Source organism: Sprattus sprattus (genome assembly GCF_963457725.1).
Source record: "Sprattus sprattus genome assembly, chromosome: 2".
Classification (NCBI taxonomy): Eukaryota; Metazoa; Chordata; class Actinopteri; order Clupeiformes; family Clupeidae; genus Sprattus; species Sprattus sprattus.
Window position 1 is genome coordinate 28,850,936 of NC_137921.1, and position 15,000 is coordinate 28,865,935.

The 15,000-nt window shown below is 44.5% G+C and overlaps 1 protein-coding gene across 1 annotated transcript in view; it reads right to left on the reverse strand.

Annotated features, from left to right (window-relative positions):
- Positions 1–15,000, reverse strand: part of colgalt2b (collagen beta(1-O)galactosyltransferase 2b) — a gene marked incomplete at both ends in the record, with an annotated part of 55,117 nt that overhangs the window by 11,158 nt on the left and 28,959 nt on the right. The window contains 6 exons of the mRNA XM_080833488.1: positions 1–52; positions 844–950; positions 5,984–6,057; positions 6,859–6,978; positions 8,661–8,865; positions 10,917–11,051. The exon at positions 1–52 is cut by the window's left edge and continues 81 nt beyond it. Of these exons, the coding sequence (XP_080689614.1) occupies positions 1–52; positions 844–950; positions 5,984–6,057; positions 6,859–6,978; positions 8,661–8,865; positions 10,917–11,051 (693 nt within the window). The remainder of the gene's footprint in view (positions 53–843; positions 951–5,983; positions 6,058–6,858; positions 6,979–8,660; positions 8,866–10,916; positions 11,052–15,000) is intronic.

A 15,000-nucleotide genomic window follows, 5' to 3' on the forward strand; every position in this document is an offset into this window, starting at 1 on the left:
GTCCGGCAACATCTCAATACCCAGAGCCTGCAGCTGGGAGGTGTTCAGAGCCCTGAGAGGAAGAGAGCGAGAGATGAAAAGAAAGAGAAAGATGCAGCGAGAGAGAGAGAAAGATGTAGAAAGAGACAGAAAGAGAGAGATGGAAAGAGATGGAGAGAGAGGGAGAAAGATGACAACAGAGAGAGACAGAGAGAGATGGAGAGAGAGAGAAAGAGCAAGAAAATTGGAGCAAGGAATATAAGTATACAGAACGTGTTGAAAGAGAAAGTGAGAGAAAAAGAAAGATAGAGAGAAAAAGAGAGACCAGTCAGCAAGAGCACTGGCAACAACTGAAATAATAACAAGAAACTGCTCATTTTTCTTCTTCTAATTTTCCCCTCTATACATACATACATCACTATATATAGGTTGGTTAGGCCTATATTATACGTATGGTATGTATTTGAGGGCTGCAGAAAAGCAGCATTCTTGCAGCCTTTCCACGGGAGCCGTGAGGACACTGGCGTGTGTTTATGTTTGTGCTGAGTTGAGCCGGACTCAGCTGGATGCTGTGATTCAGATGAGAACCAAAAGAAGAGTGACACACTCCTGGCACAGCCAGACTGAGGGGGACAAGCGGAGCGGGTAAGCGAGGAGCTTTGTGCTCATAGTGTGTGTGTGTGTGTGTGCAAGTGTGTGTGTGCATGTGTGTGTCTGCATTTGTTTATATATGTTTGTGTGTGTGGGTGGATGGGTGTGTTTGGGTCAATGTGTGTGTTCGTGTTCGTGTGCGTGTACGTTTGTGTGTGTGTGTGTGTGTGTGTGTGTGTTTGTGTGTGTGTGTTTGTGTGTCCATCAACCTACTTTCCGTCCACTGCGTCTATGAGCGTGGCCTCCAGGCCGAGGACAGACAGGGTGCTCAGCATCCGTTGCCTGCGGTCCAGACGCCGCTTCAGATTGATCAAGAAGATCTGAGGGGAGGAGGAACACAGAGAGAGTGAGAACCTGGAAGAGAGGGGGATACAGAGATAAGGAGAAGGAGGAAGAGAGAGGGGGATACAGAGATAGGGAGAAGGAGAGAGAGAGAGGGGGATACAGAGATAGGGAGAATGAGGAAGCGAGAGGGGGATACAGAGATAGGAAGAAGGAGGAAGAGAGAGAGAACGAGGGAGAGAGTTGGATACAGAGATAGGGAAAAGGAGGAAGAGAGAGGGGGATACAGAGACAAGTAGATGGAGGAAGAGAGAGTTGGATACAGAGATAGGGAGAAGGAGGAAGAGATAGGGGGATACAGAGATAAGAAGAAGGAGGAAGAGAGAGAGAACGAGGGAGAGTTGGATACAGAGATAGGGAGAAGGAGGTAAAGAGAGGGGGATACAGAGATAGGGAGAAGGAGGAAGAGAGAGGGGGATACAGAGATAGGGAGAAGGAGGTAAAGAGAGGGGGATACAGAGATAAGGAGAAATATAGCTGCAAGCAGCGATGGCGGTTTCCTCCTCCAGACATTGCGAACCAGGGAAAAATGTATTTTTGTGACAATTTGTCACTGTATAGAAAGATCCATGCTGCAGACTTGCCAATGGGATATTACATTTCAAATGCATTACTTTGAATATCCTCAAGGGCCTTGGCTTCAAGCTAAGAGTGAGAAGGGGCGTGGTCATCCCTACATTTCCTTAAATGTTGTGTGTGTGTGCTTGCGCGTGTCAAAGGAGCCTGTCCCTGTGTGTGTGTGTGTGTGTGTGTGTATGTGTGTGTGTGTGTGTGTGTGTGTGTGTGTGTGTGTGTGTGTGTGTGTGTGTGTGAGAGAGAGAGGATCTGGAGCACACACACGCGGAGGAGCAAAGGAGCAGAGAGAGAGAGACCTTCTACTGAAAATCACCCTAGAAATTAGCCAAGCATGCATGTTTCAAATATTCACCAAAAATCCACTTTTGATCTTACAGTCAACTTTTTTTCAGATTTGTGTACTTAACATTCTCAAGTGTCTTCACATGAACTTGTGATTGAATCAGAGTATCACTTTTTGACCTGTTGATGTGTAAAGCATTATTTTAGCGTTAACAATGTATCCAATTTGCTTTATATCAATCATTTTTTAAGATATGAAGTTGCCTTTGCACATGGGAACATGTTGTAGTGTCTTCCAGTGACATATCAAGTTTGGTGTTGATTTCACAAAGATTTGCCAAGATATGACTTCACTTCCTGTTTGGCGACTTTTCAGCTGAATTTGAGTGGCTGTACCGGACAAACGGTTGTGAGGATCAAAATTCTGTCCATAACTTTTGTGAGGCTAGGTCTGAAGATCATCTCTGGTGATTTTAATGAAGATTTGGCAAAAATTGTAGGAGGAGTAGGCTTTCAAAGGTTTTTGATAAAACCGGAAATAGCGGATAATCTATATAACCGGAAATTGACGCCATAGGGTGTGTTTAATTCGTCTTGATTCAGGGAATCCATTGGTACCTCATTTTTGAAAATCGGTCATACGGTTCAAAAGTTGTGTGTGTTACAAAAGTCCAACTTTGCCCTGTTGGTGGCGCTAGAGTGGTGTAATGAGAGACATGAAACTTGGTGTGAATGAAGAAGGGACTGTCCTTAATGAGTGTGCCAAATTTCACAAAAAGTTACCATATGGTTCTAGGGGCTGCCATTGACTCCCATTGCAGCAACATAATAAATATAGCTGCAAGCAGCGATGGCGGTTTCCTCCTCCAAACATTGCGAACCAGGGAAAAATTTAATTTTGTGACAATTTGTCACTGTATAGAAAAATCCATGCTGCAGACTTGCCAATGGGATATTACATTTCATATCCAACATTTACAATGCTTTTGCCTTGAAGTTTAGACTGAGTGGAGGTTGTGTGTGTGCGCTTACCCTGTGTGTCTGTGAGAATGTATGTGTGTGACACCAAGCTGTGTGTCTGAGAGAATGTGTGTGCGTAAAATCAAGCCTGCGCGTGTGTGAAGACAGAGACTGAGTGTGTGAGACACGCGCGGAGGAGCAAAGTAGCAGAGAGAGAGACCTTCTACTGAAAATCACCCTAGAAATTAGCCAAGCATGCATGTTTCAAATATTCACCAAAAATCCACTTTTCATCTTACAGTCAACTTTTTTTCAGATTTGTGTACTAAACATTCTCAAGTGTCTTCACATGAACTTGTGATTGAATCAGAGTATCACTTTTTGACCTGTTGATGTGTAAAGCATTATTTTAGCGTTAACAATGTATCCAATTTGCTTTATATCAATCATTTTTCAAGATATGAAGTTGCCTTTGCACATGGGAACATGTTGTAGTGTCTTCCAGTGACATATCAAGTTTGGTGTTGATTTCTCAAAGATTTGCCAAGATATGACTTCACTTCCTGTTTGGCGCCTTTTCTGCTGAATTTGAGTGGCTGTACCGGACAAACGGTTGTGAGGATCAAAATTCTAAATCGTAACTTTTGTGAGGTTAGGTCTAAAGATCATCTCTTGTGATTTTGAAGAAGATTTGCCAAAAATTGTAGGAGGAGTGGGCTTTCAAAGGTTTTTGATAAAACCGGAAATAGCGGATAATCTATATAACCGGAAATAGACGCCATGGGGTGGGTTAAATTCGTCTTGATCCAGGGAATCCAATGGTGCCTCATTTTAGAAAATCGGTCACACGGTTCAAAAGTTGCGTGTGTTACAAAAGTCCAATTTTGACCTGTTGGTGGCGCTAGAGTGGTCTAATGAGAGCCATGAAATGAAGAAGGGACTGTCCTTAATGAGTGTGCCAAATTTCACGAAAAGTTACCATATGGTTCTAGGGGCTGCCATTGACTCCCATGGAACGAGAATAATACTAACAGATACAATAGGTTACCTCCTACCGGAGGAAACCTAATAACAGCTTCACAATTGGCGAAGAAAAACTGGAACAAGTTAAAAAATATTGTTATTTAGGACTATGATGATTTCTTCAACTGGACTTTTTGATGGAGCAATAACTGATCTAACGGAAAAGGCAAGAAAAACCTATTACATGCTCAGGAAATCCCTACTAAAATATAACCCCCCCATAAAACTCTGGCTAAAACTTTTTGATACAATACTAAAACCTATACTACTGTATGGGAGTGAAGTTTGGGGAACTAAATTTTAAAATAAATTGGACTCATGGGACAAAAGTCCCCCCGAAGTATTCCATTTGGAATTCTGTAAAAACATATTAGGTGTAAACAGGAGTTGCCCCAACATAGCATGTAGAGCAGAGTAGGGAAGATACCCACTCCTTCTTGACACCCAAAAGAGAGCAGCTAAATTCTGGAACCATCTTCAAACATGCAAACCAGACAGGCACCACCACACTGCTGCCCAACTGAGGGATGAACACCCAGAGAGAGACCCCTTCAACTACCTTGTCTAAAAACATGGGCTCAGCATGAAAGACATTAGCATTGCCTCTAGGCTAAGAAACTTAAAAGAAAGCAATAAAGAATATTATACTAACTGCTGGAAGAACCAAATTAAAGAGTCCAGCAAGCTTAATGTTTATAGAACATTAAAAAAGGACTACAAATTGGCACCATACCTAATCCAAATCAAAAATTATAAACAAAGAATTATTTTGACAAAGTACAGGCTCAGCGACCATAGCCTAGCAGTGGAGAAGGGGCGGCACAGACAATGCTGGGTGGCTACCGAAGGGAGACTATGCGTCCACTGCAATATGAACGCTGTCGAAAATGAGCCTCATTTTCTGACGGAATGTGCAAAGTACCAAAATATAAGAAATGCATATTTCAACCAATTTGAAAACATCCACCCTGGTTTCATGAACCTAGATAACCAACAGAAACTGCCATTCCTCCTGGGGGAAATTGAGACATGTATCTTTTTGGCATCCGAATATGTGCAGTCCTGCCACATCCTCCGAGAGCAGGCTATACCACCTATAAACATAGGCCTGAACTCATAGGTTTTTTATCCATTCTTATCTATATGTTTTTTTTTTTTTTTTTTTTTTTTTTTACGTAATTATTATAATTAATGAATTGTAATGACTTTACTTTTGTATGTATCTATTTGTTTTATTTTGTATTTACATAATTTATCTGTTCCTGTATTACCATTATTATTTTGACTATTGTTATTATTATATTGTTATAATTATTAGTGCTTTGGCAACAGTGTATCGTACATTCATGCCAATAAAGCCATTTGAATTGAAAATTGAATTGAATTGAGAGGGGGAGAGAGAGAGGGAGAGAAATAGAGTGAGAAAGAGAGGGAGAGAGGGTGAGAGAGTGGGAGAGAGAGAGGGGGAAGTGAGAAATGGAGGGAGAGAGGGTGAGAGAGTGGGAGAGAGAGAGGGTAAGAGAGAGAGATGGTGAGAGAGAGAGAGGGAGAGAGGAACAGAGAGATAGAGGGTTAGAGAGAGAAAGAGAGATGGTGAGAGAGAGCAGGTGTGAGAGAGAGAGAGAGAGAGATGGTAAGAGAGAAAGGTGGTGAGAGAGAGAGGGGGAAGGGGGAGAGAGAAAGAGAGTGAGAGAAAGAGAGAGGGTGTGAGAGAGAGAGATGGTGAGAGAGAGAGGAGGAGAAAGAGGGGGGGTGAGAGAGCGGGTGTGAGAGAGAGAGAGATGGTGAAAGAGAGAGAGAGAGAGAGAGAGAGATGTATGATGTATGTGTAGATGTATGTCTGTGCTATGCTTTGGCAATGCAAACTATATTTGTCATGCCAATAAAGCTCATTTGAATTTGAATTTGAATTTGAATTTGAGAGAGAGGAGAGAGAGAGGAGAGAGAGAGAGAGAGAGATGGTGAAAGAGAGGAGGAGAGAGAGAGAGAAGAATTCAGGGAGGAACTGGGAGGGGGAGGAAGTGAAACAGGAACTGTTCGTACTGACATCAAAAGGATGTTAATCAAGAGAGGACTCCTCTGAGCTGTGGAGTGACAGGGTGTTTGTATATGTTTGTGTGTGTGTGTGCGTGTGCATACAGTGTGTGTGTAAGAGATGATCCTGCCGTACCTCGTCAAAGCCCATCTTGTCCTGTGGTAGACTCCGCTTGAACAGGTTCTCTGAGGGGGTGCCGTTGTGATCGACTGGGGGGGGGGGGGGAGAGCAGTTTTTACTGTGAGGCGACCTCAAGGTCAGGGCTGTCATCTTCCCAACAGAGATAAATATTTACAGAGCCGAGAGCAGGAGTGATGGAGACAAATGGACAGACAGAGAGAGGGATAGAGAGAGAGAGAAAAAGAGAACAAGAGATAAAGGGGTCGCAGAGTTTGAGTGAGTGAGTGAGTCAGATATTTGCAGTGAAAAAGTGCGTTGGCTTTCACAGGCTTTGAGAACAATTGCAGAAGAATTAAAGAAGAGAAAGAAACGTGCGGAAGGAGGAAGAGAAACAAAGAAGGGAGGACAAGACAGCAGATTTTGTGATTTTATAAAAGAGTGATGGGGGTGGTTGTATGAGAGAGTGATGGAGTGATTTTATGAGAGGGGGATAAGGTGGTTTTAGGAGAGAGGGATAGGATGGTTTTATGAGAGAGTGACAGAGTGATTTTTGGAGAGAGGGACAGCTACTAAACCTGCTTTGTGTGTGTGTGTGTGTGTGTGTGTGTGTGTGTGTGTGTGTGTGTGTGTGTGTGTGTGTGTGCACGCACGTATGTGTATGACTCCTTATCAGGATGATCAGAGATCTGACTGAATAAGGGCATGACACTGAGGTGCGCATGTGTGTGTTAAAGTGTGTGTATGGTGTGGTGAGTTAAAAAGACTGTGTGTGTTTGTGCACTGTGTGACTGTGTGTGTTTGTGCACACATATGAACATGCGAGTGGATAAGAATGTGTGTGTGTGTGTGTGTGTGTGTGTGTGTGTGTGTGTGTGTGGCGTGACACTCACTCATGGCCTCAGTGAGGGTGTGTGAGAAGCTCTCCTTCTCATCGTCGACACTCTGCTGTGGCTTTAAGGGTAAGGGAAGGAATCCATAGTGCTGCCTGTTACAAATGTACATCTGGATACCTACACAGACACACACACACAGACAGGGAGACACACACATACACACACACACAAAACCAATAGTTAAACACACACACAAAGTAACTGCAATAACATGCATACATAATGTATGGACACACACAGACTTCACAGAGCTGTATTTCAAAGGCAACTCACACTGGAGCACAGCTATGTTAAACTCTAATGCAAGTCTGAACACACACACACACAAACACACAGACAAAGCTTTGTTAAACCCTAATGTATGTGCATGTCTGAACGTGATCACACATCATAAGGCGTGTACATTAGTGGGGACTGTGACATATATGTTGACATTCCACCCATTAACTGAAACTGGAAATGTGTATGTGGCTGTTCAGTCCCTTCATTTGTGTGAGGCAGTGTGAGAGAGTGTGTTTGTTTGTGTGAGTGTGTGACAGAAACAAATAAAGATAAATGAACATAAAGAGAGAGAGAGAGAGTGAGAGAGAGCGTTGAGAGAGAGTTTGTGTGTTTGTGTGTGTGTGTGTGTGTGTGTGTGTGTGCGTGTGTTATCCTCTGTGCCTTTGTCTTTCTCAGCGTGTGTGAATTTATCCCCGCTCTGCTGTGTACCACACAGATCATTAGCAACATCAAAACACCCCCCACACACTTTGAGCAAGGCCATTAAGCTGCACACATGTTGCCCATTACACCAAATCCCCTTCGTTTCCCCTCAGCCCCACCCCTCCCCTGTGTTTCCCATAATGCCCTTTAGACACATGGCCCAGCACCTAGACATACAGTATATACCTAGACCACTTCTTGAATGCGCGTTGCCGAGACGCTAAACGTCGCCACCACCTCGCACTGGAAGGCGGCGCATAGAGGCGGCACATAGAGGCTGCGCATAGAGATGGCGCATAGAGGCAGCGCATAGAGGCGGCGCATAGAGGCGGCGCATAGAGGCGGTGCATAGAGGTGGTGCATAGAGGTGGTGCATAGAGGCAGCCAGACTTCAATCTCCAGTCACCTCCCTGGGAGAGGAGCTGCTAATCTAATCTGCTCTGCTCCAGCTGGTTAAGTTTAAGACAAACACAAACACTCTCAAACACAAAACACCATCCAAGACCTGTACACCGCCAGAGTCAGGAAACGGGCAGGAAAAATAACTGCAGACCCCTCACACCCCGGAAACAAACTCCCCTCTGGTAGACGCTACAGATCTCTGTTCACAAAAACCTTCAGACACAAAAACAGTTTCTTCCCCCTCGCAGTCTCACTATTGAACAACTCATAGTAACATATATATATTTATCCATGTAGCATATATATTTTATCCCTGCACTTCTTGCACTCTCCACTTTTTCTTTGCACTATTGCAACAATTCACAGCTCCTGTATATACTTCTCAGACTTTCATAGACCATTGCACTGTTTGTTTTTGTATTGTATTGTGTTTGTTTTGCATTGTGTTGTAATGTATATTATGTGTAAGCACATTGAGAGTCAGTTCACCAGGTCAAATTCCTTGTTTGTTCAAACTTACTTAGCCAATAAAATCTGATTCTGATTCTGACAAAAGACACACACACAACAACACACACACACACACACACACACACACACACACACACACACACACACACACACACACACACACACACACACACACACACACACACACACACACACACAGTGACAAAGACAAGCTCCCTGACCTGCCTGTCGTGCAGAGAAGGCAAAGACCATGACGTCGTCGAAGGCCCAGCTGTAGTCGGGGTCGGGCGGGTGGAAGGCCAGCTCACGGCTGGCACCGCGCCTCAGGTCGAGCAGGAAGGTGGAGTGCACCATCGGCACCGCGAAACAGCCCAGACGCTTCCACTCACGGATGGGGTGGTAGTCAGGGGTGCGCTTGTAGTAGCCCTGGGAGAGGAGAGGAGGGGAGGGAAGAGGAGAGGAGAGGAGAGGAGAGGAGAGGAGAGGAGAGGAGGGGAGGGGAGGGAAGAGGAGAGGAGAAGAGAGGAGAGGAGAGGAGAGAAGGGGAGGGGAGAGGAGGGGAGGGGAGGGGAGGGGAGGGGAGGGGAAGAGAGGAGAGAAGAGGAGAGGAGAGGAGAGGAGAGGAGAGGAGAGGTGCCAAGTTATAATAATACGCTTATTTTAATAATAATAATAATGGATTTTATTTTTATAGCACACTTTCACATCCAAAGAGGTCTCAAGGTGCTTAACAACATCACAACAACAATAATGCAAGGTAATAGGAGTGCAAAAATAGCAATTAAAACAGTGCATTCTAAAAACAATACAGAAAAGAAATAAAAACAGAAACCAGGACTTTAGGTGAAGGCAGATATAAATAGATGGGATTTGAGGTGAGATTTAAAGGTGGTGAGGGAATCCAAAGCCCTAATGTTCTCCGGGAGCTTGCTCCAAAGTCTTGGCCCTAGCGAGGAGAAGGCACGATCTCCCATTCTGGTCATATTTTGTCCGGGGAACTGCAAGCAGGTTTGCGTGTCCGGACCTAAAAGTCCTTGATGTGAGATGAGGGGTGAGGAGATCCTGGAGATAGGCTGGACCGGTGGTGTTTATGGCCTTTTGAACTAGGAGTAGGACTTTGAAGACTATTCTCTGGTTGATTGTAAGCCAGTGGAGGGAGTGATGGACTGGGGTGATGTGTTCGGATTTCCGTGTCTTGGTGAGAACCTGGGCAGCACTGTTTTGAACATACTGCAGCCTCTGAATGGTTTTTGCTGGTAGACCTGCCAGCAGAGAGTTGCAGTAATCCAGACGGGAGCTGATAAATGCATGCACCAGCTTTTCTGAAGCATGTTTGGGAAGAGAGGGTCTCAGCCTTGAGATGTTTTTCAGGTGGTAAAATGATGTTTGGCAGATGGATTTGATCAAAGGACAATGAAGAGTCCAGCTTGACACCAAGGTTTGTGACGAGTGAGGAGAGAGGGGTGGGGTGACCATTTATGGTGATTTGGGTGATACCGGCCTTTTTTGTTTGATGGGGCATGCCAATAAGAATGGCTTCAGACTTGCCACCATTGAGCTGTAGTGAGATGTTGCTCATCCAGTGCTGGATGTCATCCAGGCATTTTGAATAACACTATTTAACATTCGGTACATAAAGACCATTAATGAGGATTCAAGCACAGTGTATCAGGATACAAGCAGAGCAGAAGAGCTGCAGTAGTGATGGCCAACACAAACCAACTGTAAAGGGGTTTATTTCAGCCAAAACCGCTCATGTAATGGCTACAGCACTCAAGGACACAGTTCCATTCCTTCCTCCAGTCACTGTTGTGATTGACTTTCCTTCTCTGTGTTTGGATCATGAACACCGGTCTGTGACGCAATGCCAAAGCACACAGGGAGACTCCTGTGGTTCCTCCTCAGGGTGCTACACACTACCTGAGCTGAGCAGGAGGAGGCGAAGGGGAGGGTGGGGGGTGTGTGTGTGGTGTAGGGTTATTATAGTTCACAAAAAGTATGACAAACTAGCTAGCTGGGAAAAGATTATTATTTTGAAACAAATAAAAATGACAGTATTGAAATACTGGAAAACTAAATGAAAACAACTGTAAAAAAGTTTTTGTTTTCATTTTCATTTGGTCATACACTCTTTCATCCAACCTTTGTCAGCTTCTTGAAGGCTTTCACAAAAACTACTAAAACTGAAGAAAAACTAAACTACAACCAGACAATTCCTCAAAATAAAACTATTTATGCACTCGTAAAACTAACTAAAACTAAAAAGCCAAACTGAAAGACTAGTGGACAGAGGTGGAGGTGGTGTAAAGGGTGGAGGTGGAGTACCTGGGAGTGTGTGGTGTAGGGTTATAGGGTTATAGAGCTGGGGGGTACCTGAGGAGTCATGGGTGGAGGTGGTGAGGGGGGTACCTGGGGAGGTGGAGGTGGGGGGTATCTGGGGAGTCATGCGTGGAGGTGGAGGTGGAGGTGGGGGGTACCTGGGGAGTCATGCCGCACCAGAAATTGGAGTAGAGGGTGTTGGAGTCCAGCATGGGCGCCACCAGGGTGTGGTTCTCTGCCATCAGCAGCTCCAGCAGCCGCGGGTTAGTCAGGAGGTTATCACTGTCAGAAAACTAGAGAGAGAGAGGAGAGAGAGAGGTGAGAGAGGAAGAGGAGAAAGAGGAAGGGAGAGAGGGGGGCGAGAGAGAGACAGGAGAGAAGGAGGAGAAAGTGAGGGATTGGGTGAATGTTTTTATTGTTATTAAAAAACACCAAATGAGTTAGAGAGAGCAACAAAAAAGTAATGTAAAGTAGGAAGTATAGTCAAAGAAAATAAACATCACACACATTTCATCACTTAATATACCCCAGTCTTTTTTTATTATGGCCTTGCACTCTCGCACCCTGCTGAGCATCTCTGTGGCGCTCCAGACTGCAGTAAGGCTCCTTAGCAGAGTGTGTGTGTGTGTGTGTGTGTGTATGTGTGTGTGTGTGTGTGTGTGTGTGTGTGTGTGTGTGTGTGTCTCTGTGGCGCTCCAGACTGCAGTAAGGCCCCTTAGCAGAGTGTGTGTGTGTGTGTGTGGGTGTACTACACCAAAATACTACCCTCTCGGACCACCACCTAATTACATTCAACATGAAATTAGAACTCCGTCCAACATCGGAAATAACCCACTTCTACAGCCGTTGTCTATCCGACAGGACTACAGCTGAATTTATATCAAAACTACCCGTCGCCCTCACCTCAGCTCCTACCGCTGGCAAAGTAAATGGCATATGCACTTCCCCACCTTATATCGACCTACTAACTAAAGGCGTCATACATGCGTGGCACTCAACCCTTGACGCTGTTGCACCACTAAAAAAGAGAATAAGAAAACTGAAAAAACTAGCCCCATGGTACACTGATCAGACTCGTGCACTTAAACAAACCACACAAAACCTAGGAAAGAAATGGTACTCCACCAAACTTGAGGTATTCCTCCTGGCGTGGAAGGATAGTCTTCTAAGATATAAATGAGTACTCTCTGAGGCGAAATCAGCTTACTATTCTTCATTGATTGATAGTAATAAAAACAACCCAAAGTTCCTATTTAACACTATTTCTAGGCTAACAAAAAAACACAACACAATCGAACATTCGGTTCGGTTCCCATAATCTTTAGTGGTAATGATTTCATGACCTTTTTCAATAATAAAATCCTCAAAATAAGAGAACAAATTCAAAGTTTCCTCCCACTCTGTGACCCTACACCCCTTCCAAAATGCGCCATGGCAACACCCCTTCAACCGGGTGCTATCCTTGAATTCTTCGCACCCACTGACATCTAAATCATCGACGTGCCTACTAGACCCTATCCCCACAAAATGACTTAAACATGCACTTCCCTTATTAAGTGAGCCATTACTCAATGTAATGGATAATTCACTAATCTCAGGCTACGTCCCACAATCTTTCAAAATAGCAGTGATAAAACCATCTCTGAAAAAACCTAACCTTGATCCCAATAATCTCGCTAACTATAGACCCATATCTAACCTCCCTTTCTTGTCAAAAATAATTGAAAAACTAGTTGCTAAGCAACTTACTTCTTTTCTACAACAAAACAAAATTGAAGAAACCCTCCAATCCGGTTTAGAGCCCACCACAGCACTGAAACGGCCTTAGTCAAAGTCTTAAATGACCTACTAATCGCATCTGATCATGGGTTCACCTCAATACTAGTTCTCCTAGACCTTAGTGCTGCTTTCAACACTATAGATCATCAGATCCTGTTACAGAGACTTGAACATCACGTTGGCATCAAAGGCTGTGCCCTATCCTGGTTTAGATCTTACCTCTCTGATCGCCATCAATTTGTTCATGTCCATGAGAAGTCGTCAAATCACACCAGAGTAAGCTACGGTGTCCCACAAGGCTCTGTCCTTGGACCACTGCTTTTTTCCCTTTATATGCTACCCTTAGGTGCTGTCATAAGGAAACATGGCATTAACTTCCATTGCTATGCTGACGACACCCAACTCTACCTATCAATGAAACCTGATGAAATTGTACATCTACCCAAGATAGAAGCTTGCCTCCCTGATGTAAAATCTTGGATGACTAACAACTTTCTGCTCCTCAACTCTGATAAAACTGAGGTTATGCTTGAAGGCCCCGATCAACTGAGAACTACACTATCTACCCATCTACCCACACTCAATGGCTTCCCAACACCCAACACTATCATCAAAAACTTTGGCGTAACTATCAACCAAGACCTCCTACTTGACTCGCACATAAAACAGATCTCAAAGACATAATTTTTTCATTTACGCAATATTGCCAAAATTAGAAAGGTCCTATCCCTCCAAGATGCAGAAAAACTAATCCATGCATTTATTACTTCCCGCCTCAATTACTGTAATACTCTCCTGTCCGGATGCAGCATTAACACAATAAAGAGCCTTCAACTTATACAGAACGCTGCTGCTCGCACACTCACCAGAACTAAAAAATATGAACACATCTCACCGGTACTCGCCTCGTTGCATTGGCTCCCCGTCAAAAGTAGAATCGATTTCAAAGTACTCCTGCTAACATATAAATCCCTAAACGACCTGGCTCCAAACTACCTCAAGGAATTAGTCGTCCCCTACTGCCCTTCATGGCTGCTCCGTTCCCAGAGTGCAGGCCTCCTGGTAATTCCAAGAATATCAAAAACCACAATAGGAGGCAGAGCCTTTAGCTACCGAGCACCCCTCCTCTGGAATAACCTCCCTGCCTCCATCCGAGATGCAGACACCGTACCTATATTCAAATCAAAGCTTAAGACATTCCTCTTTAGTGCATCCTATAGCCAAAAGTAATTGTGTCAACAAACCCATCACCCGCTGCGCTAGCCAAAAGTGTATCCTGTTTGCTGAGTGGATGCATGTACGGCCCCGGCATAACAGCTTATACTTCAATGTAACGAACAATACAGCCTCTCGGTTTGTCCACACCATCATCTCACCGTCTCAAACATTGCCGAGTGGATGCATGTACGGCCCCGGCATAAATAAATAAAACTTAAGAAGAACAATAGTGTGCTTGCAAGCACACTAATAACAAATGCCAGCATTACTAAATATATCTTCTCCCTTTCTCTCTCTCTCTCCTTCCATATCATATTGCTTTTGCCTATAATAACACTGATAAAATAGCCATATTGCCCACTGTTAAATCTACTACCCAAATGCATCTCCCTATCTGTTTCTGAAATTGATGTCTAACACTACTAACATAAATGTTCTCTCTCCCCTATAGCATGTTCCAATCGCTGATGGAAGTGGAACTATCACTCCTCACCCCCACCACTCTGCATCTACGCACATGGACACCTGAACTCTACCCACTCACTTTCTTCCTTCTCTCCCTTTTCTTTCCCTACTTATCAAGACTATCTCCGCTATGGGACGCTGCCGTAGTCTCTCCACCTGGTCAACCTGGAGAAACCCTCGGCCAATCGCACCCACCGCCACTGCATTGCCGTACATCTACTCTACCCAATACCCTATGCTAGCATTTATATACAATATACATTATTGCCACCACTGAAATGTTTCTTTGTCCCAACATCCCTTACCCCTGTAACAGTAACCCTATTGGCACAGTAATCTGGTCTTGCCTGTATCATGTATTTACCACCAGATGTCTGTATACATATTATGTCCAGTGACCAAATGCTGGCTGTGTATAACCCCTGTTGCTTCCTTTCCCCTTCTGCCACACAACCCTTCCCCTTCCCCCTTTCCCCCCGTCCCACCTTCCTGTCTCCACCCGGCCGACCTCAAGCAGATGGGTCCCCCCTTATGTGCCGTGGTTCTGCTTAAGGTTTCTTCCTGCCCAACAGGGAGTTTTTCCTTGCCCCTGTTGCCGTTGTGCATGCACTAAGGGGGTTTAGGCTCTGGGCTCTGTTAAGCGCCTAGAGGCAATTGTATTGTTATGGCGCTATGTGTGTGTGTGTGTGTGTGTGTGTGTGTGTGTGTGTGTGTGTGTGTGTGTGTGTGTGTGTGTGTGTGTGTGTGTGTGTGTGTGTGTGTGTGTGTGTATGTGTGTGT